General features: G+C 42.0%; 3 protein-coding genes across 6 annotated transcripts; 2 read left to right on the top strand and 1 right to left on the bottom strand.

Annotated features, from left to right (window-relative positions):
* Positions 1–416: 416 nt before the first annotated feature.
* On the bottom strand, positions 417–17,396 carry RB195_014915 (uncharacterized protein; the record flags this gene model as incomplete). 4 transcript variants are annotated; one of them, XM_064205381.1, is made up of 26 exons in its annotated part: positions 417–530; positions 4,796–4,869; positions 4,936–5,044; positions 5,316–5,392; positions 5,814–5,897; positions 5,970–6,083; positions 6,142–6,255; positions 8,843–8,939; positions 9,001–9,112; positions 9,181–9,265; positions 9,334–9,456; positions 9,893–10,012; positions 10,058–10,157; positions 10,237–10,322; positions 10,449–10,539; positions 10,595–10,689; positions 11,826–11,926; positions 12,026–12,092; positions 12,958–13,057; positions 13,137–13,222; positions 13,349–13,439; positions 13,495–13,589; positions 15,670–15,770; positions 15,870–15,945; positions 16,187–16,303; positions 17,375–17,396. In XM_064205381.1, 26 exons carry the CDS (start codon positions 17,394–17,396, stop codon positions 417–419), a joined length of 2,451 nt encoding a protein of 816 aa, XP_064061262.1. The 4 variants fall into 4 exon arrangements, with proteins under 4 accessions (XP_064061262.1, XP_064061265.1, XP_064061263.1 ...); XM_064205383.1 differs by lacking the exons at positions 417–530; positions 4,796–4,869; positions 4,936–5,044; ... (3 more) ...; positions 6,142–6,255; positions 17,375–17,396 and adding an exon at positions 16,616–16,748 and having other exon boundaries at positions 8,811–8,939; XM_064205382.1 differs by lacking the exons at positions 417–530; positions 4,796–4,869; positions 4,936–5,044; ... (4 more) ...; positions 9,893–10,012; positions 17,375–17,396 and adding an exon at positions 16,616–16,748 and having other exon boundaries at positions 8,811–8,939.
* A 3,464-nt stretch (positions 17,397–20,860) lies between these two features.
* On the top strand, positions 20,861–21,184 carry RB195_014914 (uncharacterized protein; the record flags this gene model as incomplete). Its single annotated transcript, XM_064205380.1, has 1 exon — positions 20,861–21,184. One exon carries the CDS (start codon positions 20,861–20,863, stop codon positions 21,182–21,184), a length of 324 nt encoding a protein of 107 aa, XP_064061261.1.
* Positions 21,185–23,199: 2,015 nt separating this feature from the next.
* On the top strand, positions 23,200–23,586 carry RB195_014913 (uncharacterized protein; the record flags this gene model as incomplete). The annotated part of the gene is made up of 1 exon (XM_064205379.1): positions 23,200–23,586. One exon carries the CDS (start codon positions 23,200–23,202, stop codon positions 23,584–23,586), a length of 387 nt encoding a protein of 128 aa, XP_064061260.1.
* Positions 23,587–26,970: the final 3,384 nt, after the last annotated feature.

Genomic DNA, 26,970 nt, shown 5'->3' with positions numbered 1-26,970 from the left:
AGGCGTTTCATAGGGTGTGGTTTGCATTTTTCTTGTTTATTTTTTTCGAAACTCTTGTTTATTTTTTTCCAAAGTTCCTTTTCCAGGCTTCCTTGTTAAGCTGGGACAGTCAATTAAAAAATGTCCTTCTGGCCCTTCTTAAACGACATGTGCACGAGAAGAGAAAAACAATGTGAATTCTGCATTCAGATTTTCTAGAACTGGGAGTAAACGGGAGGACAAACGATGCACAGAATTGAAACATCTGATTAGATGCTAAATAGTGGTAAAATTACGGAGAAATTTGCTAAAAAATAAGTGAATTGAAAAACTTTTATTATCATCGGTTGCCCTTGAAAGAATTTGGTGATGATCGTGATATTAGCACCAGGATTCCTCCGAACTTTCTAATTCAGGAACCTCTCGCTGACATCTTCTTATAGAGCATCACGAGGAAGCGTTGGATCCAAATTCGAGCTTTGATCACTTCCAATTTTGCTCCTTTTCAGAGTGGACTGTTCTGGTTCATCGTCAAGAACTTGAACATCGTCCTTAAAGACAGTGTGTCACGTTTTTGGCATGGTGCGGAAACCACAAACAAGAGCCTAAGGTTCGGCTTGTTGATTGTGGAAGCCAGTGTGGCTCCGCTCGTTTTGCCCGTCGTAAAAAACAGCGTGGGATGCATCAACTCTGGTATATGTGGTTTCAGCACCACGTGAAACTCGTGATACGCAGCCTTTAGGCACATCTAAGGAAAAACTGAAGAGGGAGACAAACGTCTTCCCATTTCTCGTTGATATGAGCTAAAGATCAAAGTACTATCTGGGTCTCCGAGGCATGCGGAAATGGATCCTCGGTATACTGCAAAGTTGCAACCGAAGGTCAAGTGCACTGTGCTGCGCAACCACGGAAGTTCAGCTACTGATTGCTACAAAAACAAACATATTGCATTTCCAGCAATTACACTTACCATTAGCCTGTTTCTTTTTTTGAGGTGTTCGGATTCATTGAGACCTTCTCAGCTTCAGCACTGAGTAACCCTAACGGGACTACAGTGACGGGGACTGCTAGAGATGAGTGGTTACCATTCATTCAGTTACTATAAAAGCTACATCCAAGCAGAACTAAACTACACCTACACCACAATTATTACGCCTAAGGTTCTCTAATAAAGATCTTATTTTCCCCATTGTTTTTCAATACTTACTCACGAAACAGAAATATCGGCAAGAAAGACATTGGAGGCGTTTTGGATTCTTATAAGAAACCTTTCGATGAATAATAGGAATCGATGCTTTTAGATGGAAAAGTAATGAGTTCTTGTCACCTGCATCGCTTTTCGACCCATAACTCCCTGAAATGTTGCGCTCGCAGATCAAATGTCAAATCGTCGCGGGTACGTAGCACTACCCATTCGTTAGTGCCTTGGAGAGCGACAGATCGTGTTACCAGTAATCGTACATTCGGTGGAACACACCGTAAGACTAGTTTAGTCGTACACAAATCTTGTTTCGCTGCTCTGAACGATTATTGCAACATCGACCAAAGATGTGGTTCTGGACAGAATACACATGAGATTGTTCCAGTCAACCTCTATTTAAAGGCATCACCCCACGAATCTGAGGTGAGACGGATTTCGGGTGGAGTATTCGTATACGGATGGGAGACAATGGAGAGGGGGGTGATTCCGTCCATTTCTTCCTAATTGCCGTAAAAAACGGCCCGGAAGATAAGGCTTCAGTCGTTCTGGCGCACTATTTTCTACAGGGAATTCGACTGGAGCGCGCCAGCCTTGCGCACACGCCGCATCTTCCGGGCCGTTTCTTACGGCAATTAGGAAGAAATGGACGGAATCACCCCCCTCTTCATAGTCTCCCATCCTGTATATGAATACTCCACTTGAAATCTGCACCACCTCAGATTCGCGGGATGATGCCTTTAAGTCTCTGAAGCCCAGAAAAAGGCCGCAATGTCAGCTCAACGGAGATTCCTTTTAAAAACCTCATTACTATATTGATAGAAAAGATAAAGAGAGGTATGCCGAACTTCGAAGACCCGAGAACGTTTGAACAGCTCCATGAAGAGTTAGCGGATGTTTGATGCGTTCTGTTATCTGTTTTTGGGATATCGTTCGACGATGTAGTCCTACAATTGTCGCCCAAAAAATCCTTGTACACTCTCGGTTCCCTCAGCAGCCCATTCGTTGATTTTGCTTGAAGAGGCGGCCAAGGAGATCTCATTGCTTCTCGGCCGCTAGCACACGGATGCGGCGCGGGCATAGGAATGGCGCGTTCCAGCTTAAATCATAGGTACGAATGCTGTTTTCCAGGCAATTTTTCAGAACGACTGGGGGAAACTGAACGAGACCATGCCCATATCCGTAATTTACACCCTAAACTCTCTATTTCCCATCAGGCTTCCAATTTCGTGAGAAGTGTGCTCAGAAGAACAAATTTATTGTCGTACAATATACTTGGGATACTTCAAAATAAAAATTGGAAGTTTCTCTTGTCACATTTGTGCACGTTTTGAACGAAAAAGGCTGAAAAGCTCATTTATGATGTTATCGGTTTGTTTGATTAATGTCAAGCAATGGAGTATAAAAGGAGGGTATCATGACTACACCGCAGCATATTTTACACAGTTTTAAATTCAAATTCTATTTCAGAGCAGAGTTTTCTGGCGACGTATACCAATGAACTGTTTGCGTCCTGATGCCCTTCAGTTTTCTCTCTGGGTAATAATCTGTGGTAATCTTCTATTCACGTTGGCTTTCCTTTGCGACGAATGCTGTGACGTTCAGCGATTACTTTGGCCTTTACCCATCATCCTCGAGCAGTGTTACGCTCCTTTTTCATGGCTAATAAGCGCTACACATCCACTCACGAAAAGGATAACGCTGTCTTGCAATTTCTTCATATTCCAGGCCTTTTGCTTTACCACGGTATGCAGCTGCTATGAACTACTACTTCTTTACTACTGCTTCTCACGTTTAGAACAAATGAGAAGGCCTTTGTCTATTCCTCATAGTCAAGTTACTTCTCGTTGTAAATGCTCGCTTTAAAAAATACTTCTGCATGAGGTATCATGTGTTTTGTGAAAGGTCCGCTTCACCGATTCTCCATAGCTAAGAGGATCAGAGCCTCTGTTCCGACTATCACATCTCACAGAGGTGTCTGTAGGCGTCGTCCACTGTATCATGTTATTTTTGATGCAATGTTTCCCGACCCGAAAAAAGAGTTGCAAATTGGAATTATGGTCAGTGAAAAAACGTAGAATTTCTTCTGTGATTAAAATGTTAACTTTATTTTCCGGCGAGTTTAGACAGTCGGAAACCGTTATAATATGCGGAACTATTTTCTGAAGAGGTGCATATGATTCCACACTTACACGTAAATCACTAATTCTCCGATGGAAGACGGAAAGAACACGGGCGCATATTTTTTACTTTTTTTTCTAGTATCTCGCTTTAATTTGATGTCTACTATAATATCTCGACAGCAATAGATTCGCGTGCGCAACCTCTATCTTGAAACCTACCAATAGAAATTTTCTAGAAGAACGTACTCTGTAACTGTACATAGCTACAATGTCATGGGGCTAGGCGGAGTCCCGCACCACCAAGGATATTAGACCTTTGGCATGAATATATTGTTCGAGAAGTACATTGGTAGTTGTATATTTGTGTCGTGCATTCTATTGGGAACATTGGCTTCGACGATGCGGAAAATTTGGTAGGAGTAACACGTTTCATGTTTGTACGGAGTTTGCGCATTACTCACCCAAAGTTTGTTATATTTCGTTCATTTTGCAATTATAAGATTTTATATTTCTCTGTGATTTCTCTCTATAAATTCACGAATTGAAAATATTAACCTTAGGAATTGTGCTGCGAACGTTTGTTGTTTAGTCGTCACGTGTTTCAGTGCTTTAGACGCAACAAGCGTTTTCCTAACACAGACACAATGCGCTTCCTTCGAATTCTTTACATTTTTTGTTTCTGAGGAGAACGAGTGTAGCTAGTGGTTGTAATGGCCGAATTTTTGCCAGCGTAAAGTAAGAGTGAGTAGGTAGAAAGTATATGAATTCGTTTGGTTGGGTTATAGTTGTGAATGATTTTAAGAACCACTGATATCGACGAATGGATTGATCCCGTGCAAGTCCTCGCAGAAGACCGAGAAGGTTAGGCAGAGCTATCTATGTTCAAGGATTCAACACCTCGGCGGAGATGAGAGTAATCGTGTCAGGCGATGTCATCAGCCGGCCGATTAAGTCAAGTAGGTCACCATTTTTTGACATAAAACGTGTGATAGCTGTTTGATGCAGACTTCACGACTTCTGTTCCCACAAAGACGTATTTGTGAGAAAATAAACAAAACGTCCATTTAGCTTCCAGCTGCTTCAAACCAGACTTCTGTTACCCCGTTTCTTTATCATCATTGAAGAAGTTGCCTCAAGCGTTTATCAAAAGTCAACCGTTGTTTCTACACACAGTTCTCAGCACGAACGCACGTGTCGTTTCCGTTGCGTGCGTATCCTTCGTCGCACTCACAGCCAGAATAACAAATTGGACAGTCCTGAAACATTTTAACATTTGCGATTGAAGGTTCTGTTTACGAATTTTGGCTGTAAATAAGTTTGTAAACGCATCCGTAGGCGCATTATTGTTCAACTGACAAACTTTGCCGTATCATCATCGCAGTAGTGAGTTGACAGAAGCTTACGAAATGTGCGTAAGAGCATATCGTCATCCCAAGTCCATCAACATATTTTTCACCAGAAAATGAACCAGTCATAAACTGAGTATTGTACTCACATCAGTTGTTTTATTGCACTTTTTCTCACACGTAGCGCATGAGGTCCATTTCTCGTTGGTGTGACATCCAGGAGCTGTAAGAAATAAAGCAGTCATGTGAAGAGTTCCGGAGCCCATATAGGACCAACTATGGGGCGTACCTTGGTAACAGTATTTCGGCTTCACACAGTTGCCATATGCGTTACGTCGGTAACCCTCTTGACACACACAACCTCCAACGCAGTGATTGGCAGTAAATTCGAATGAGCACTGAAAGGAACCTTTTTTGTTGAATTCTGAGAATGAGAGCACTATCCCCTCAGAATTCCAACATAAAACAATTTTTGCCGTCGTTGGAGGTATTGAAACTTATTGATAAGTACACAATTACAGTCAGAATCAGGCAATTTTAATTCATAATTCTCCTTTATTTGCGTGAACAGCGGAACGCAATGTTGGGAATGTTATAGTAAATATGCGTAGCTCTTGAAGATAACAGATTCCATAAGATTAACACAAAGAAATAAAAAAGAATCCCTGCCTCTTTTCGACCTCTGCATGTAATCTGACAACTCGGGATGCACTCGTTGTACTCTTCATTCGTTCCACAATCTTCTTCTGGAAAATGATAAAATGATTTACATTAACAACGTTCATCTAGAATTTTTATGCAATATTCAATTTTCTTGGGAGGATAGTAGACATAAATTAATTCTTGCAATAACGGTAATCAAACTTTTGTTAACACTTCTAAAGATGACCTCTATTTCTACGTCATCCGTTAAAAAATGTAAGCACTTTAGAAGTAAATGAAAATTATTAAGCAATTTACGACAAGGGAGAAGGAATACCGAAGAAAGGCGAAGAAGAGCGACGAAAATGAGGCGGAAGAAAATGTTCCTAGCTAGCATGGTGTTCTTGGAGTACAGGAATAAAGGTTGTCATAACTTTGCTGCTTCTTTTTGAATAGCCAGCAGAAACAAAAGAGAAGAAAAACAGTGCTGAACTTCAGACCTTTACCAACAACTTTAAAAAATACCTGGGTAAACATAATCCGCAGCTGTTGTTTGTCTATTGTCAGGATCACGCTCGATAGGCGAAGTCGTTGTTTTATACAAGACATCTTCAAAGATAAGTACCCAATCAATATCCTATCTCCTTGAAACTTTACAAATGGCTGAGGATTTTCCCTCACTTCTTGGTAAACATCGAGGGACAGGATTGCACGGTGATGAGGAACAATTAGTTTGCATGAGTTTACAGTCGTACTGCGGTTCGCATAATACGCTAGCGCAGGTGTTAATCAGATCTGAAGAGATGATTTCAAAATTCTGAAAGAATGCATGTGAAAAATGGGTTGCGCATACTCTTCAGGACACATTCGGGTTGCGCCGAGCAATATCCGGTAAGAGCACATCCACTAGTGATCACCATCTGGCATTCGGTCTCGGAACGACAGCGAACGTTTTCGCAAGTCACCTCTGAATCTGTGAAATAAAGGTTGTGATTCCCAAAATCTGGCAATCTGGTAGTGAAAAATTAGTAGACGTTCAGGATTTTATAGTGGAAAAGTGAGTTGATGGAGAATAAAAACTGGTGCGAGTAGTGCTAAATATCGCTGTCCTCAGAGTTTGTTGTGCCCACGTATGCAGGCGGAGGACTGTTCTGCTCAGGAAGCGTGCGCGCAGGTAAAGAATCCCCTGGATGTCACGATAGCTATCTATCCTGTCAAACGAAAGCAGAGTGGAACCGTATGTCGAAGTACCACCCACATAAGTGACAGAACTGCAACAGAATTATCACGAAGTGCAGAGAAAATTGATGTCGTCATTGCAGTGCTGGACGAATACGATGCGCTGCGCGCTCACCATCCCCTCATCGTCCTGAAAAAATGGCGTGGAAACGGTGTTTTCCCTACGAGGTAGCGCCACCCTTTGATGGGCTCCCGTCCTCTCAGCAACCGATTGATTGGTTTTATTTGAATAGGCTGGTGAGAAGACCTTATTGATCTTCGAAAGCTCATTCGTGAACGCGGAGCATGCACGAATGTGGAGCTTTTTCACGTACCCCACAGGAACAAACGCCGTTACCACACCGTTTCGAAGAACGATGAGAAGAAGTTGAGCGAGGCTAGCGCTTATATTCGTGGTTCACAATGCGAACTGTATATTCTCCATGAGGCTCCCACACTACGTAAATTTTGTGATACGCTGAATTTAACACAGCAAAGCAAGGCTCAAATCCCTGCGGGTCGATGAATTGCTCTAGCCGAGTCAACACGACTTGAAGTTTGGTACAGTCGCATGAACAACACAAGCAGTTGAGATCAAAGTGGGACCTAGCTGGCTGCATTCACCAGTGCGGCCCAATTGAAGTAAATGGTCACTCCTCGATCCCATCCGTTCGCTCCACCGCCCCGCTTCCAGCGCACTCGACTGCAGCAAGCTTCAGGTTATTTTGAAACGACTACACCAAACTTCCAGAGGATCAAAACACTGGATTGTCTGCTGCGGGCCGGAGCCTGCATGCCATTTTATAGTACGCTCAGTTAAGGACATCACCCCACGAATCTGAGGTGGTGCAGTTTTCAGGTGGAGTATTCGTATACGGGATGGGAGACTATGGAGAGAGAGAGAGAGGGGGGGGGGTGATTCCGTTCATTTCTTCCTAATTGCCGAAAAAAACGGCCCGGAAGATACGGCACCACACAAGGCTGGCGCGCTCTAGTCGAACTCCTTGTAGAAAATAGTGCGCCAGAACGCCTGAAGCCGTATCTTCCGGGCCGCTTTTTACGAGAATTAGGAAGAAATGGACGGAATCACCCCCCTCTCCATAGTCTCCCATCCCATATAATAATACTCCACCTGAAATCCGTACCACCTCAGATTCGTGGAGTGATGCCTTTAAACCGTTCTGAATTGGATTTGAACGAGCTGACACGTCCCAAAAGGCTTCATTATCTCCTAGCACTTGACTCAACACTACTAACTTAAGGAACTCAACACTGCTCTAGTCGGACTGTGCTTTGGTGTGCAAATGTCGTTCTTAGAACACAAAAATGTTTTTCATCTGCAAATGCGGATTACGGAGAAGCAATGCCTGGCGATTCGGTCCTTTGTTGGAAGTAACAGCACTGACTTAGCTAATCACTGCCAGTAAGTCTGCTTGGAGATTTTGGTGAAGGTAAACCATTATTAGTTCCAGCTCTATCTCCCTTTTTTCCTCCCAGTAGTCTTAGCCCACATCTCATAGATCGTCGAAGATTGATGCAAAGGTTCCAGTGGTCGACTGGTTCAGCTATTCACTTCCAGTGGTGACTGCCAGTTGGTGAACTATCGCTCTCTCAAATGGGGATGCCATTGGAGAACGTTTTTTGCGCTCTAAAGTACAGTCCGATTAGTTGAGTACCCCACAGTTCTCAGCTATCGTTTCGCCGAAAGCTGTATAGCTGCCATTGTTGGAGTCAATCTGGGAATCAAAATTGCTTTGGTCTAACACTAACTAAACACTGCTTATGCCTTGGGGCCCCGATTGATTTAGTTGTTTATTCCAAGAAATAAAGGCGCCACAGGGTGGCCCGCCCTCTCCCCGGCAATATTTTACTCGAAACATGGACCGATCACGCAAAAATGCTAATTAGGAACCCTGTAACTGGCAATCACATACTATGATTTTTGCTTTACAACGACTTTAATTTTTAACAGCAGAGTGCACGGGCCAATTTGTCGAAAGAAATGCGCAGCAGATCTTCAACTCAAAATGTAAATGAGCTGTCATTAAATATTTCTTTCTTGTTCACTAGCTCACACCTAGTTGATATAGGCGGTATTTAAGAGATAAAACTTTGAAAATACTGAAAAGAGAGAAAATTCATTACGGCTGCCTGAAAAGGTGACCTGATTGAACAGGGGATAACAAAATGTGCATAACAGAATACACAAAAACACAAATGAACGAAATCCCAACAAAACAAGTTCGAAAAGTTTGCATAAATCATTCGAAAATCGTGGTGTCTTATGAATCTGCTGTGATGCTGTTAGCGTGAGTAAGGATTGGTGTCGCTGTTACCGTCGCATTCAGCTTCAGTGACACATTCGCCGCTGGCATTTCGGAAGAATCCTTGAGTGCACTGGCACTTTGGTGGAGCACATGAGAGAATGCAAATCTGAATAGTCAAATACATGCATTTAGAAGAATCAAAACTTTGAAAATTCCTTTAATTATACCGGAGATTTGTTTGTGCACGATGGCTCACAATGACTTGCACAACTCCTATAGGTCTCAAATTTGCCACATTGTCCACTTTGAGGGGGAGTGTAACACTCAGCTATTGGATTACTGTAAAAAAGATATCGCAAATCCTTTTTTTTTTGCTGACGGAAAGGAATAATAATAGATCGCCATACCAAGGCGCCCTGATGCATTGTACTTGTTTCACTCGACATTCGGATCCGACCGGACAGGTCGTAGCAGCGCATGGGTTGAACGGCTCTGAACCAAAAAGCCACTAGGTCTAGCTTTGCACCATTTTTATCAAATAATGATTTCCCGAAACAAACCATCAGGCACACACTGCGGTCTTTGAGGGCAGGGAGCTTTCTTGCAAACAACGTCAACCATCTTGCACACGGTCCCACCGCGACATCGAACGTTGGCACAAGTGATCGAGGATTCTCCGGTGGCTAAAATTGTTCGAGTTTTGACATCGTAAATCATGAACTCATGACATTTTTTAGCGATCGGGTTGCATTGGTCACAAATGATAAGCGTGTAGTTATGTGAAGATTTAGAAGTTCATTCGCCCATTGATCTCAAAGAAAATCTCTTTGCAACCTGCATTTAGCGATGAGTATGTTCAACTGGGTGAGTGCAACGCTTAGGTCACAACGAAAGCTATTCCTCTGTTTGTTCCCTCCGCTGCCTTCTGCACTGTAACCGTTGGCGGCCTATAACTTGCTCAAAAGCATGCGATGCCGACAATATTACGTTGAATTCACGAATTTGGAATCTATGAAAATGCATCCTTCTTTCTTGGGAAGGGGGATTGCTATATTTCAGTTTTCTTCGATTTTTCCACCAATAAATCCATCACAAACTGTTGTGCTGAACGAAACAAACCACTCGGACCACATTGGGTTGGACGCGTGAAACATGGTGGTACAAATGGACAAATCACTCTGCCCAGTTCGCAAACAGTTCCCGGCGGGCAGTTCATCTCCGAGCAGAGTTTGATACGATCTGAAATGTTAGAGAGTGCTTGTGCAGGGTTGTCGATTTGCACACCTTTTGGGCAATTGTCCACTGGGATGCATTTGTTCTCCGCATCACGGATGAAGCCATTTTTACACTGACAAACATTGACAACGCACTGCTTGGTGCAAACCTGAACTTAGCGGACATGGTCCAGTGAAAAAAATGCAAAAATTAGAGTGTTCAACTAAGGAAGTGAGAGGTCAACCTACAGGGTTAGGGTTGCTACAAGTAGGCTCGCAGGCTGTTCCACATCGCTTGCTCTCCTCATTATCTCCGCAGCCAGCTCCTTCTTTTCCTAATAAACGCAAAGTGCCAACGTAAAAGAAAGTGACATAAACGAAAGCGGTAGGTGTTGCTTTTACAAAAAGAGGAATAGACAATTTAGGGAGAAATAGTCAGAAATTCCACAAGACACACAAACCGTTGCAGTTGGAGACGCAGACTTTCTGGTAGTTACGGTAGAATCCAGGTTTGCATTGGCATCCCACAACACATTGTAAGGTGCAGATTTCCTTCAAATAATGAATCATTGCTGAATTAGGGTGAGTAATTCCTGCATCCACTAACTGGTGTGGGAACGCTGCACGAAGGTTCACACGCGGTTCCACATGTGTTGTACTGCTCATTTGGTGGGCATGTCTGTGGCGTCGAAGGATACGTCTCTTAAAATGAATGATAATTCCCAGCTCCGTTCCTTAATTCATCAACTGGTGGAAAGTTCCCGTAAGGAAACTACACACGGTAAGAATTGTTGGATAATATATGGAGCTGATAACGATTCAGGCCTATCATGTTTTTCCAGAGCAAACTTAAAAATTTGCTCTGGAAAAATATGAAGTCTGGCAAAATTTCTGGCAACTTTTACAAAAAGATAGGTCGCTCCTAGATCGAAATGACTCGATTGAATCGTTTTTTTCTTTCTTTACACTGAAAAACTACTAGATTTTCTTAAGTGGAGTTATTATTTGTGGTGGTGGCTTTGACAGGTTTTCGTATTAGCTATAATTTACCACTACAAAGACATAGTTTTGAAAGTAAACCGCAGCTTATTTCAATGTATGCTGCTTATTAGAAATTTTTAAAAGTTAGTTGTGCTAAAATGTCCAACTGTCCCAATAATTTGCGTGCTAGCAGTTAAAAAAGAATTCAATTCTTCTATCTATCAAGACGATCAGTCTACTTTTGAATATTTGTGCTCATCTGGAAGAGTAGATCTCAGCTGGAAAGAGATCCTGCTGTGGACACGAATCCTCCAGAAGGAAAACATGAAAAGATGTGCAGAGGATGAGCGCAGAAAAGAGCCGATGGTATTCTGCAAGAGCACTGCGCAAGGAACACGCAGAAAGGAGTTTCGTGGTAGTGGAAAGGTAGGAAGAAGAACATATAAAACTTAATTTCCTTACGTTAAAATAATTAAATAAATAGGCCAAACTATTGAGTATTGAGTAAATCTTGGCAAGTGTCATTGGAAATCTTTGTGAACCAGAAATTACAAGTAAGAGTGTCTAAGGATAACGGGACACAAATTAACAATGATGAGATTTTGTTAAATCACCCACATTAGTTTAGTAAACTGATAACCAGGAGCTTCTATAGGGTTTTATGAACGTGTACTGAAAGGTGGAAATTCTAAAAATTCTAGGCGGGAACAACCGTTAAACTGATCAAAAAAAGTTTTCGGTAGGTTGAGCGCTCCATTTCCCTTGAAACGCAATGAACTGAGAAAATATTCGATGTTACTGATTCTTAAGGTGTAGTTATTGATGTAAATGGAACGTGGGACGAGAAAGTTTGTTACTTTTTGGTGCAACGGCCTGTTGAGTGGGGACAGGGTTAACACATACGGCTTCAACGTCGCAATCGTCAGCGCATCTTGGGTCCACTGGTCGAATAACGCAACTGAAATGTGAGAAACCAAGTGCTAGTGACGGATGCGTGTTCTCAGAACGAAAGTGATGCAAACTCAATGTGAAGCAGAAAGCTGCTCAAGGTGCTCACGTGGTGGGAGGCTTGCAGAGAACAGTAGCACAACTGGGCTTCGGCTTGGGAGTTTCATTGCCATTCCCTAAATGTTTTGAGACTAGACGGAGAAATTCAAGAAAACTGTGCAGGAAGCAATAAAGCGGTGAAATAAGGATTGAAGAAGACAAAACCACTAGTAGTGAAGTGTCTTGCAATTAAAACGTTAATTATCAGTATCTATGGTTGTAATACTACAGTCGTCATAGCGACGTGGCCTTGGGGTAGCTGCGTAAACGGCTGCGCCCGAAGCGATGCGGTTGAGCTTGCGCTCGGGATCGCATTTGGATCGTAGTGAAATGCAGCGAAGAATGGTGCCAGCGAGGGTCCTCCTTAAACGCTAACGCAGCTGTGTCTCTCTTCAGGCCGTTTTCCCCGATTACGCGACCATATGCCTTTGAACAATAAAACAATTTATAATGTAAAGCGGCTGTGGAGCGTGATCAAGCAAGGGCACGCGCTGCGTCTGACCCCTACTTAGTGCTGAGTATGCTCTACTGCGTGAGCCCGACGCGTCTGCTGCAAGGGACATTACTTTTGTGATACATTCTCCCTCTTTCTTCTGCCCTGCTGCAATCGAAGGCGTTACTTGGTTGAATAAATACAGCGCCAACTATGTACAGCTTAAGAATTTTAGAAAATTTATGGTCTCCCACAGTGTTTTCTTCTGTGTTGAAAATAATTCTATGTAGTCCTCTGCCGTCGCTCGAACATACTCACAAATTACTGTGATGAAGGATACAAACCACTCGGAACACATTGGGTTGGACGCGTGAAACATGGTGGTGCAAATGGACAAATCACTCTGCCCAGTTCGCAAACAGTTCCCGTGGGGCAGTTCATCTCCGAGCAAGGTTTGATACGATCTGAAATGTTAGAGAGTGCTTGTGCAGGGTTGTCGATTTGCACACCTTTTGGGCAATTGTCCACTGGGATGCATTTGTTCTTCGCATCACGGATGAAGCCACTTTTACACTGACAAACATTGACAACGCATTGCTTGGTGCAAACCTGAACTTAGCGGACATGGTCCAGTGAAAAAAATGCAAAAATTAGAGTGTTCAACTAAGGAAGTGAGAGGTCAACCTACAGGGTTAGGGTTGCTACAAGTAGGTTCACAGGCTGTTCCACATCGCTTGCTCTCCTCATTATCTCCGCAGCCATCTCCTTCTTTTCCTAATGAACGCAAAGTGCCAACGTAAAAGAAAGTGACATAAAAGAAAGCGGTAGGTGTTGCTTTTACAAAAAGAGGAATAGACAATTTAGGGAGAAATAGTCAGAAATTCCACAAGACACACAAACCGTTGCAGTTGGAGACGCAGACTTTCTGGTAGTTACGGTAGAATCCAGGTTTGCATTGGCATCCCACAACACATTGTAAGGTGCAGATTTCCTTCAAATAATGAATCATTGCTGAATTAGGGTGAGTAATTCCTGCATCCACTAACTGGTGTGGGAACGCTGCACGAAGGTTCACACGCGGTTCCACATGTGTTGTACTGCTCATTTGGTGGGCATGTCTGTGGCGTCGAAGGATACGTCTCTTAAAATGAATGATAATTCCCAGCTCCGTTCTTGAGTCCTCCAACTTCAGATGGAAATTCTCGCAAGGACAACTACATATAGTTCAACTACTTTGATTATTGTGTAGATGTAAGGGTAATTCAGACCTCACACATGCACTAATAAACTTCGTAAAAAGGCCATGAAATACTTAACAATAGTTCTCCAATCAAACCTGGTTTGACCACTACAGCGGGATATATTTGATGGGATCGTTCCTTTTTCTGCTCTAATCAAAAATTTTGGAACTAATCACGTCTGAGAAGCAACATAATTCTGGAGCATGCAGTTGTGACCGTACTAAGTACGTTGGTAATCTTGCCAGCAACGTTTTTTTTCTACTAAACCTACTTTTACTCTAAAGACGGAGCTTTGAAAGTGGAGACAGAGAAATTCTTGATGTTTGTTGCTTACATTCAATTTGAAAGTAAAATCTCTCGGTTGAATTTGTTACGCTGAAAAGTATAGCATTAGTCGTGTTATAGCACACCATTAGAATGAAGCCATTGCTTTTGTTTATATCTGTCTAGAGTATGTATTACACATGACTTCAGTTAAAACACTGTCTTTATAGACTTAAAATGTCTTTCATATTGCTGTTTTGCAGACTTTTTTTAATGCCCGTTTGTGAATGTTTGATCCTTAGCTGAACAGAGAACGTGTACTGCGAAAACGTGTAGCAGCCGTCAAAGTTTCGCCAAACAAAGAAATCTGAGATTAACTTTTTTCGTTTTTCATACTCTCCAGATTGCTTTAATTAATTTGATTAATTAGATCACATCTTCGAAATATTCTTCGTAATACGACTTTAAAGTGCTGCGGAACTTGCAGCGAAAGCGTAGAGTTCGGGTGGTAGATAAAGAAGGTTTCCACTCATCTCTCCCTAATCGTCGTAAAAAACAACGTGGGAACCGCTTTAGTTCTTACGAGATAAGTCAGAACGCGCCTCTGGGTACACGTTCTGGTCCCTCAGTAGCTTGTTTATTGATTCCACGTGAGTAGGATGGTGGGGAGACACCAATGGACCGCTCGTATTTGGATGCGGCGCGTGCACAAAGGGCAACGCAACTGAAAGTGTCGTAAGAAACGGTGCCGTAGACGTCGTTTTTTTTACGACGATTAGGAATGGATGAGCAGAACCAGGGTTCCGCACTCTGCTACCAGAACTCTCCGCTTTCGCTATGGGTTCTGCACCATCTCAAAATTGTGAAACGCTGCCTTTTAGACATAGTCAGTTAATCATGCGCTAAAGACAGCAACTTATGGTAAACCTTTAAAGCCCCCTTTGACTACATTTAGGAAAGAATAATAGGTTTTAAAGATATTTGGTTTGCGAAAAGGCCGATTTACTATTACATTTGGAAGAATCAGCTCTGTTGCTTTATTTCTGTTTTCTTCTCTTTAAAATAAGCACTTTTTAGGAAATAGTTTAGTTAGAAAAACCCAGAATCCTATTCGGAGTATTGGTGTTATTAGTAGAGAGTAGTTTGCTCAACCGATTTTTTCAAAAGAAAATTTGCAGATAGCGTCAGCGAGCTTTAGATAGTGAGAGCTAAACATTTTTTAACTTCGCTGTGCTTTAATTTGTGTTGGTGGTGATCGAAGGATTTTAGTTATACGTAACAGCTTCAGAGCATCATAAATTCAAAATTAAGTTACTATAAATGTTCGGGTTTCCTGCAAACCACTAATTAAACTGCATGGTTAAACGTTTAATTTTTCTGATATTTAGACAATAAAATTCAAATGTTCGCAAAGAAGATGCGTCAGTTTGATGTGCAATGGAAAAATTACTATTACTAGCTGCCATTTGATCTGGTTTAATTACCCACATTAGTTTAGTGGACTCATAAGCAGAGAGCTTATACGGGGTCTTATAAATAAGCACTAAAAGGTAAAATTTCTAAAACTACACGGGAAACAACCGTCAAACTAGTCAAAAAAAGTTTTCGGTAGGTTGAGCGCTCCATTTCCCTTGAGCTGAGAAAATATTCGATGTTACTGATTCTTAAGGTGCAGTTATTGATGTAAATGGAACGTGGGACGAGAAAGTTTGTTACTTTTTGGTGCAGCGGCCTGTTGAGTGGGGACAGGATTAACACATACGGCTTCAACGTCGCAATCGTCAGCGCATCTTGGGTCCACTGGTCGAATAACGCAACTGAAATGTGAGAAACCAAGTGCTAGTGACGGATGCGTGTTCTCAGAACGAAAGTGATGCAAAATCAATGTGAAGCAGAAAGCTGCTCAAGGTGCTCACGTGGTGGGAGGCTTGCAGAGAACAGTAGCACAACTGGGCTTCGGCTTGGGAGTTTCGCAGTCGGGCTCTTTATACCCTAAATATTTGGGATCCTAAAAGAAGAAGCGAAAAAAACAGTGCGAGGAGCAACGAAGCGGTGTGGTAAGCAGCTGAGCGAGAAAAATCGCAAAAGCAGAGATGTATTTGGGCGGATTTCCAGTGAGAATGTCAGTCACCAGCATCCATGTTTGTATTTGTGGTAACATGAATCCGGAATCAGGCACATTACTGCCCATCACCATCACATGAGGAGTAATTGACATAATGAAATGATTTACCATCTACGGGAATACATTTCGCCTCGCCTTTGACGACGATGCAACGCGTGTTTGGAATGCAGTCAACGAGGTTGCAAGGATTTTCTTGAGATGGAGGCTGTTCTTCTTCGCCATACTCTAAGATGAGTTGTCTTATGACACCAAGGTGTAAACACTTGTGAGATCTTGTTCATAGAGTTCATTTCATCTTTTTTCATTATCTCAGGAATGGAAGAAAGGAAAAACGCAAAGTTTGGGTGAAGTATAAAAGAAATCCGACATTAACCGAGCAACATATAACATGTGTAAGTTCCCATGTGGTTAAGGAGAAGAAAGAAATAAAGATCACTTTTTTGGCAAGAAGTTCCACGTTCGCCGGCACAGAAACCGGTACTTTTTCAAGATATCAAACTTTATATAAAAGACTAGTTAGTGCCAAATGGCTTCCACCGAATGAACGTGATGTGCCTTTGATTGGAGCAAGGCGAAGGGCGGAGAGATCAGAATGAAACAGAAAATGATCATGCTGTGCGGATAACGGGTCGCGGTCAACTGGTTGAAGACATTTGGCACGACGGTTCATATATACTTGAGTTGATGATCATGAATATAACACTTGTGGGACATCTAACAGAATTACGAACATGTGTTGTAGCTTGATCGATGTCTGAGCGTGTGACGGATACATGTCATGGTATATGATCACACCTATAGGTTTTGGATTTTTCTGTTTAGATCACTTGAGGAACAAGAAACTATAGAATGTACAAGAATCTCTGTCGCAATCTTACACACGCATGGCTAGATCTAGAGGAAACACAATTACTTGTATTCAGTCACAAATAACTGATTTTCCTATATATCTAGTCATGCGCATGAACTAGAATAGAACTTCTAGGAAAGCTATTAGCAATTATGGGAAAACTATGTCCAGTTTAAAGACATCACCCCACGAATCTGAGGTGGTGCAGATTTCAGGTGGAGTATTCGTATACGGGGTGGGAGACTACGGAGAAGGGGTGATTCCGTCCGTTTCTTCCTAATTGCCGTAAAAAACGGCCCGGAAGATGCGGCGCCTCACAAGGCTGCCGCGCTCCAGTCGAACTCCCTATGGAAAATACTGCGCCAAAACGCCTGAAGCCAGGCGTTTTGGCGCAGTATCTTCCGGGCCGCTTTTTACGGCAATTAGGAAGAAATGGACGGAATCACCCTCGTCTCCGTAGTCTCCCATCCCGTACACGAATACTCCACCTGAAATCTGCACCACCTCAGATTCGTGGGGTGATGCCTTTAAATGCGATCGCATGCATGGCGGCGCTGAAAATACCATTGCTGTTCAACTATTATATACAGATATTATATTCACGGTTATCACAAATTAAATCCCCTTGAAAATCTACGCTTAAAATGCTTTGAAATTTTTGAAGTATCGTGTAACTCTCATTTCAAAAGGGAATTAACTGTCACCTAAATGTAACAGACAAATGTAACGAATAATGTGATCTTTTACTATACAGTTTTTTAATGTAGGAATCTAAGGGAGATTTGAACACTCTGAGTACCTGAGTAGTGTTAATTTTTTAAAATTTCCTTGGCATTATGTGGATCTTGAAATACTTATACTTATACTTCTATACTTATATAAATACAGTATGGAAATGTGGATCACTCACGTGCAGTAGTCGCCGTTGCACCACACAATAGCAATATCTGAAATTACCAAATGGTATCGATGAAACAATTGTTCGGGGGAGATCCTTGTTGTACAATCTGCCAATTACTACAAAATTTCCCCGTTATTTCCGTGTTGACCTTGGACGGTGAACTTGCGCGAGAGCTTGCGCAAATCACCGATGACGCGACAAACTGGTCTGCTTTTGAACTATACGGCGAACGGTTAGTCATCGCACGACGAGAGTAGTATGGACTAAAGCACATTGATCTAGGACTCATAGTTCACTGTAACAATCGGACATGATGGCGGACGGACGAATTATTCATCCAGTAACTAATGTATAAAAAATAAAAATAAGAAGAAAAGTAACGTTTTCGCGTTTTTCTACAACCTTTCTTACCTTTCTTTTGTTATCCATATCTTTTGTTCACGTTAGGGTTTTTTCTTGGTTCATCCAGAAAGCATGAATGCATACAGCTTTGATTTCCTAACTGCTCCTAATTCTTAGTATTTTATCGTAGTTTAACACCTCTGATTCTGCGATAGTCTACCTTTCCTACACGCAAAAACAGCTGATTTGATATTAACCCCTCTTCAATTTCTTGAACTTGACTACATTGTGCTTCTGATAATAAGATTATGATAAGGTAAGTCATTGGCTTCACTGAAAGCTTTAGAGAAAAAGAGATTTCTAACTTCACAGGCCTGGAATTTCCCCTCTTTACTAGAACCAGCCGTGGGAAATTCGGTCACGTGTGGGACTTTGACTGCAAATATGACGTCTGCTTTGAGTCAAGTCACCCTTCCAACATCGTTAAGCTGTCACAACACTGCACCTATGATGTAATCGCTCAGAGTAGTGCTGCAGTAAAAATTTGTATCCACAGAATTGCTATCAATAACGTTTAACACCATTTCCTTTTCTGTATTTCTGATCAGGGTTCAGCTCCGTTTTTATTTATTAAGAAGGAACGTTCTTCTTAGTTGTAGTTTTCAACATTGTAACTGTGACAAAGTGCTCCCGTAATGGAGATGCCCGAAAATTCTGATAAGCTTCATGTTTGTAAAATTTCTCGCGCATTACTTGAAGTCATAATGTCTTGAAGTTTCATGTGGTGTCCTCCAAAGTTGAACTGTAAAAGATAAAATGAACGAAAGTGTAATTTTTCAGTAGAACATTTCCAATCAAGAAATTTCGTAGAACAAACCCAGATGATTGGTGACATTAGAAAGTGGATGAATTCACTTCCGGAAGGATCACAGACGTTCCTGAAAGTAGTTACAATTCATGAAAGTATTCGAAAAGTGGCTGAAATCCGACTCAACCGGAGAAAACTCGGACAGATCATTCTATTAAAAACTTTATAAAGACTAAGAAAAACGGTAAATGTACACTTACACTGTCCAAGTAATGAGAAACCTAGCGAAAGTTAATAAGATCTTTACTGAAGAAAATCACTGGGAGTTCCCCGAACCTTGCAGTTACTTAATTTTGAACCTTTAAGTTGATATTTTGCCGCTGGTTGGATGAATCCATTGCCAAAGATTTCCTCTAACACTTACCTAAGTGTTTACATGAAATTTGTAGAAGAAATATAAACTCTACAGAGGAGGTTGTAACTTGTAGTGAAGTAATTAAAACCAGGTTGTCAGGAGAAACGATCACAGAAAACCTCAATGTTTTGCATCTCAGCTTTTGCGTCTTGTGGAGGTTTGGAATTAACACGCGTAAGAACCCAAATTATGTTTTGTGATAGTGTGCCTGCGAGGGTTTTAGATGAAACCCTTTATTTGCCGGACGTTTAGGCTTTTTCGCCGTTTTCAGAGCCCTCTAAAGAGTTTCGGCTTTTTCGCCGTCTTCGGAGGCCTCTGAAGACTGCGAAGAAGCCGAAACGTCACGCAAATAAAGAGTTTGTTCTAAAACCCTCGCAGGCACACTATCACAAGACATAGACGGAATATGCCGAGGTTTCAAGACAAGAGAACTTTCGAAATCAAATTATGTTAACAATGGAAGGGGCAGATATTAGAACAGTTCCCCGAAATAGACATAGAAGAACCGTGAAAGAAGAACAATGGTAGTGTATGTCATATTTCATCCACTTCATTGATCAAACTACGTCAAAATTCTCAAAAAAAAAACTTTCCAGACTGCAGCAAATCTATAAAAATGTGTACGGTAAACCGATGGTCGGAACTGTGCAACCTCCGATTTATACGCTAACAAAGGGGCGGCTCATGGTAAACTACTTTCAATCGTCGCAGAAAAAAGCGGTGGCACGTGCAACGAAAGTGAGAACAACTAAACAAACACTTCTTAATACATTCCCAGCTTACCGCAGACACCAGAGATCAGCGATCTCCGTTAGATTGAAATTTTCGCTGGTTATTTCTAGATATCGATCGATCTTCAGTCGGTGCCTGCGAAGATCAGAAATTGCAGACGGAGAAAAATTTCAGAAAATGCAATTTTAGTTTTTGTTCTGAGAATGCACTATCTACGAGATCTAGGTAATTTTGGTGATTTTTGTTTCTATGCCGTTATTTCTCTAAAAGTGGACATTTTTTGTATCGAATTGCTCATACTGTTCCTCACGGGGTCTTAGTCTCGACGGTTGTTATGATCTCACATTTGGCCTGAAGTTTCGATACTCACGTCTTCTCCGGTGGTATAAAACTGCTGGTATACCAGCGATTTAGACCACCAAATATTTTATTCCCCTTTAGCTACTCTACTAACCGAAGTTGATTAAAAGCAATTTTTCCCCCGAGAGATGTTACATCGTGCTTCCGCTAAATCTGTTAACCGGTGTTCGCTAAGTGTTAGGCTGGAAAGCCTTATCACCCACTCTCCAAAATTCTCAGTACTTTCCATTTTTGGGCGGAACCCATGTTGCATCATGTTGTGGTTGCAGAACATTCTCGAAGGTTCTCCACAATAGGTATATAAAGCCGGGGAGTTTCCTTAACTTTAATCACGATGTCAGTTACGCAAAAGCATCTTTGGGCTATCATCTTCTATGAATGGCGTGGCGGCATTCGAGCAATGGCAGCAGCCCGCGACATCACCAGCAGATTGGGCTATGGCACCACTACCATCAGGACTGTCCAGCGGTGGTTCGCTCGCTTCACAAATGGAGATACCGACTTCGAAGACAAGCCCGGGTCTGGACGCCTCCCACACTGTCGAAGACTCCGCCATTCTCTTGCAGTCAAGGAGAATTCAGAGATCAACACCCGCAATCTTGCGACGAGACTCAGATGTAGCCATTCAACAATCGTCTGTCGCCTCCACGCCTTCGGCTACCGAAAAGTGCTGGCTTGATGGATCGCTCTCACCCTGACGGAAGGCTCCCGTTTTACCCGGGTATCCATCTGTAAATCTCTCCTTCTTCGTCCGCACCGAAAAGAGTTTCTCAAAGATGTTATTACTGGTGATGAGAATTGAGTCCTCTACGACTCTAACGCGCACCGTGCCTTGTTGCCCTTTCGAGGAGAAGACCCGCCGACGCAAGCCAAATCGGGCCTCCACCCAAAGAAGTGTCTTTTGTTGTTTCTGGGATTCGACGGGAATTTTGTTTTATGAGTTACTCCCATAAGGCCACACCGTCACACCGTTCCATATACGCTAGTCAACTCCAAAAGCTCGCATCTGCCGTTCGAGAAAAATGGCCGAAACGAGCACCTCTTCCACGATAGCACTAGGCCTCAAGTAGCTAAAGAGACTCATGAAAAGCTGGAGGAGATAGGTTGGGACACGGCGCCCCTATTCTCCCGAACTTGCACCCTCAGACTACCAGTTATTACAGCCCCTCAGAGCTAAGAAAATCTTCACAAAGTTTGAAAAAGTCGAACGGGCAGTCAGCGACCTCTTCGACTCCCGCCTCCTCAGTTCTGGGAAAAAGGGATCGGGGACCTTCCCAATAGGTGGGACACTGTTGTAATTGATAATGGTGGTTATAAGTATAAGTTGAGTTTTAAAAAAGCAGAAAAAAAGACAAATGGTGACAAGACTATCTGCCCAGCCTAATATAATCACTTCTCCTACTGATAGCTGCAGTTCAACAGTTCTTCATTTTCGTTCGGTGATGAGAGACGATCTCATAGCCTCGATATTCTCAATTTCAAAGAAACGAGGACCGACATGTGGTTTCCCAAGCAACAAACTTAGGATTTCAAGTGTTCATTTATCTCTCGATGTTGTAAGCAGAGCAGCATCTGTGGTATTCAGCTTTGCTGAAATGTTCTGCAAAAGAACAAACGTGCCTATCTGAACAAGTCATAGAAGTGAGAGCGCATCGGGATTGATTTGGCGTTCAACACTACCTATTGTGCAAAGCCGCAACAGATGCTGCAACCACATCTCACATTATCCCGTGTCACGAGAATGAATTGAGAGACGAACAACGAGAATACAGTGCCTTGGAACTCGAATTTCAAAGAAAACTCGCAACCTTTTCAATCGCGGCCCATCCTTCTCACCAGTTTGCAGCGATAAAGACAGCATTTTGCGAAACTGACGATTTTGGGTTCCTGTAGGCAATTTTGAAGTGCAGGGTATAGATTTCTTTTTTCAAGAGTGAGCCCGCTCAATTCCCCCTAATCGTCCAGGAAAACGCTATGAGAACCGCCTTTTCCTGCGAGGTACGTTAGAACGTGCTACCCTCATACATACACTCTCAGCAGCCTATTATTGGCTTCACTTGAATAATACTTGATAAAGTGTTCCTCCTTCGACATACTCATGTATTGGTAGCTCCAACAGATTATCAGTTGAAAGAAAGGGTACCCCAAGTAAGACCGCTAACAGATTTATAAAATGTTGTGAGTGTCTGAACCGACAACTAATCTTATATATTCTTTTTGTCAAATCAAATATCCGTTTTATCGACTCTTTCAACTTAAAACTTCTTTGGACACCTTTTCTTGCTTTACTTCTACTTGTACTTCTTTTAAACTGTTTGATCCATCCATTAATCCAAGCAAAGCAAGCCAAGCATTCTGAATTGTTACTACTGAACCCGATAAGTCATTTGAACTGGTGCTAAATGCACTCTCAGATCTGTAACTGATAACAACAACGATGATTTCAAACCTAAATCTTTCGTTTCATGCTGCTCGTAGACTGCAGATAAAAAAATATTCTTGGTTTCTCGATGACGCAACCAATCTATCTTCTGCTTCTTGAGAAGGTTATTGTGATTTGACTTTTGGTTAATATTATTATGCAACAAGGAATTTGTAAAACATCATTAGGTCACTGTGATCGCAAAAAGCTCGCAAATTCTATATCAGTGATAAGAAGAGTAGTTCTTTTTAAAGTGGCATTTCCTATTCTAGTGGCAAAATTAAAGCGATCATGTTCATGTTGATGTTTCTGTTCATAGAATATCCTGCATTTGCTGATTTCTTCTACTCCCACAAGTCGTGCAACCACGCACTTCTTATGCCTCTGTCACTCAGCCTCGAAGACTGGAAAAAGTTTTTCGACAAAGCGGGCGGAAAAGCTCCTGCGCCTGCGAAGCAGAGCTCAAATCGATGTCGAAATAAGAGGAACCGCTTTAAATCAGAAGCTATCAAGGTTCTTCCCTACCAAAACCAAAAGGAAGAGGACATGTCTTTCTCTTATTTCTCTCCAAAGAAAGGCTCTTTCTCATCACTTCTGGAGATGAGTCGTGATGTGTTGTGTGAGAAAGTGACAGCCGTTGGATTCGAAGCCTTACTTCTCCCAGAAGCTGATGTCTAAGGGTCAGACCAACGTTTTCTATTTGCAAAAGCTGAAATCCCACGTTAATGACACTCGCGGACAGCAGATCGAAAACGCTTCACACCACGACAACGAACCACCACATACGACGAAGTTGACTCATGAGTTTGAGAGTTATGGCGGGTGGTAATTCTTCAGAGGGCTCATGGCTCATACCTCGCTCCCTCTGACTACTGGATCTTCGGCCACCTCAAAACTTCTCGGATGGGAAGAACTTCAAGAGTGAGCACAACGTCAGAGAAGAACTTGGCGATTTCTCAAAGTTTTATCTCTGACTTTCTGAGGAGGTACTCCCTAAGTTCCTACCTACGGCGTTGACGTCCACTTGCGAATGTAAATGACACATAGCTCTTCTGACCAGTTCTGTTAGCCTTCAGGATATTCACGACGGAATACTATTCAAAATGAAGAAAGGATTTATGCGACAAGCTAATAAGAGATGGCGAACAGGTTCCAACATCAAAAACTTCTTCAAAAATTCTCTCAAGATTGTAAATTGGTTTGCTGCCACCATGAATATGCTGGTCTGCATTGTCTTTTTCCTCTACTCTCACCACGTTTTCACGCTTAGCATTTTGATACATTATTTTTCATATGTAGGCCTGGTCTCCTCCATAAGTTAGAATTTTTCACATTTGCAATGTTAAGAGCGACAAAGTGAGCTGTCAGCTAAAACAGTGTATGCATCTTTTGAGATGCTTTGCTTACTGCAATGTAGGCGTTTTGATAGATCTCTGATTCAAATTACGACGAAGAGATCGTTTGCACATCTGCCTTCCCAACATAGGCAAAGAGGTCATTGAGAAAAACCTTGAAATTTTGTTTTCGCCCACGCTTAACCGTTAGCATCGGCATGAAATCAAATTTCTCCTTGACCTGTTTTTTGTAGTCGTGAGAAATCAACAGGTAACAGAACACAAGCAATTAAATGTCTACGCCTTTAGAACGAAGTATTGACGGCCGAACTAAATCCAAATATCTGTGGTTAAAAATCATGAAGAATGCATGGAACAGCGGAGAGTGAGCCGAAAAATATGGAAGTGAGGGCAAGAAAAGTTGAGAAAATAAGCTAGATGGACAACTGAACAACGTTTTCCAACGATGACAATCTACGGTCGAGGATTAGCTGGGCATTATACTAGCATTATACTTTTTCACCGTGCCTAGTCGGTCTTTCGATGCTCTTTTTCTGATTGGTATTTGAGCTAACTATATCCACAATTCATTTTGGTCGGTTTCACACATTAGAACAAAAAGTATGTGCTACTGTCATTTCTGGATATTCAATGAAAAAATTCTTGCAACACTTAATTGCTGCATGCGCTTGTGTCATAATTATAAAGACGTTAGAAAGGAGTACTTCCACGAAACGTTTGGAAGAATTTTAGTTTATGTGTTTTATTCTATTTCAGGTCTAACGTGCTTGGCCAGGAAGCTGTTTTGTGGAATTCTATGGAGGAACACTTTCGTATGAACAAACAAGAACTGGGCTGTATCACACAATCTCATGCAGAACCCCATCGAATGTCGTGATTTTTGCGGAAATTTGAAGAAAATTCTCATAGCTTAGTTGGAATATAATGGATTTTCCTGTCGAATGCAAGCTTTGCGAACATACCAGCTGTGCTAAACGTAGTTTCAAAATTGAGCGCTTGAGTATCCATGTCAGTGAAGAGCGGTCTTCGAATTTGTACGGCAATTAACTGCAGCCAGATTTGCATCGACATCATTCCCCTCAAGATTTCGTATTTCGTACTGGTCATATTCACTTGTGTAGCACTATCAGATCAATTTTTTCTAACAGTAGTTCGTGCATTCCAAAAATCATACCATCTGGACAAATATCTCGAAGCTAACACTGACTTAGCTGTGGCAACAATTGCTGAGCAAACATTTTGTTACATGTGATCAAGATTTGAGTTGTGATCCTATGGATCATGGGATTTCCCATACCTGTAGTTTATTCAGTTGACCGGGACAAAGGTCAAAAAGAAGAAAATTTGGAGAAGAGGCATTTACATGATTGATTCTGAGGAAGTACGCAAACGACTTTGTTCCTCAAGTTCAAGGTAGGTAAACAAGCAAGCCCATACATACACTGAGGACTACTTCTGGTGCAGCAGGTTGACTTAGCAGTCTTCTCAAAAATAAAATGTGCTAATGTTAGGAAGAGCATTAGTACGGCGATCTCGATTATCCTATTCGGAGCAGCGTACGAATGTCACCTTGCACTGAACGTAGACTACTTTGCCAGACTGCCAGAAGTGCTCAAGGATCCCTTGCAGGAAATAAAGGACGGATTGATTCCCTTCGGGATGCCTGTGCCAAACGTTTCGAAGTTTCAACATCATTTAATGGTAGAGGATATTGGTGTATGTGTTATTTGTTCGTTTGTTCGTTTTTTTTTTTTGAAAATACAGATTCAGATACAGAATGACGGAGCGAGGAAGCTAGTAGATAAAGTAGATAAAGTCGTCACCCTCTTAAACAAGTCTGGTAGTAATTGTTTTTAGGCTCCGGGGACGGTTTTGGACCACTTGTCATGTAGGCGTTGCGGATCCGTTGCGCTGCATTGAAGGGACCACTATTTTGCTCTATATTACCATAAAATGCTGCAGCAAAACAAAAAAAAAAGAAAAAAATTTTGTTGCGCGTAGTACCACACATTTTCGAAGTTTTTCCACCTTTTTTCTTCGAGAGTTCTCGTTCTGGAGTACCAAAAAAACCGCCATCTACGGACCTTAAAATCTTAGATCTTATAGTACTTAAAATAGTTCAATATCTAACTAATCTATATGGTTTAACTCAGTCTTCTGAATCAATGTATTGTTGCGGTATTCGAGAAGTAGGAGCCTTCCTTTGTGGTGCAGTGCACTTTCTTTATTGAATGGTTTTACTCTTAAAAAAATCGATAGAAGTACATCAGTATCCCATCAATCTATCACCTTGATCACCTTGACTCCCGTTGATCTTCGAACTGGTCGAGCGGGCGCCAGTAATTCTTCCATTTGTCCCGATCGCGTGCCAGAGTAGCCCAGTGGTTCCTCCTTTCGCGTGGGACACGAAGAGCATCATATTTTTCTTTGAGGGACTTCGTGAAGAAATCTGACCATCGGGTCGGCGGTCTTCCTGAAGTGCGCTTAATATCGCGGGGAACCCAGTCACTCACTGCTCTTGTCCAACGGTTGTCATTAAAGCGCATCACGTGGCGGCACCTCTAATCTTCGATCGCTAGAAGAGAACTTCGAATCCCGTCCCTCACTTGCGTGAAACGGGATATTCCTAGCATCACTCTCTCAATTGCGCGTTCAATGACGCTCACCGCGTTTTCTTCCTGCTTGCGAAATGCCCATGTTTCCGAAG

The sequence above is a fragment of the Necator americanus genome, chromosome V (genome assembly GCF_031761385.1).
Source record: "Necator americanus strain Aroian chromosome V, whole genome shotgun sequence".
Classification (NCBI taxonomy): Eukaryota; Metazoa; Nematoda; class Chromadorea; order Rhabditida; family Ancylostomatidae; genus Necator; species Necator americanus.
This window is presented reverse-complemented; position numbering and strand designations above follow the sequence as displayed.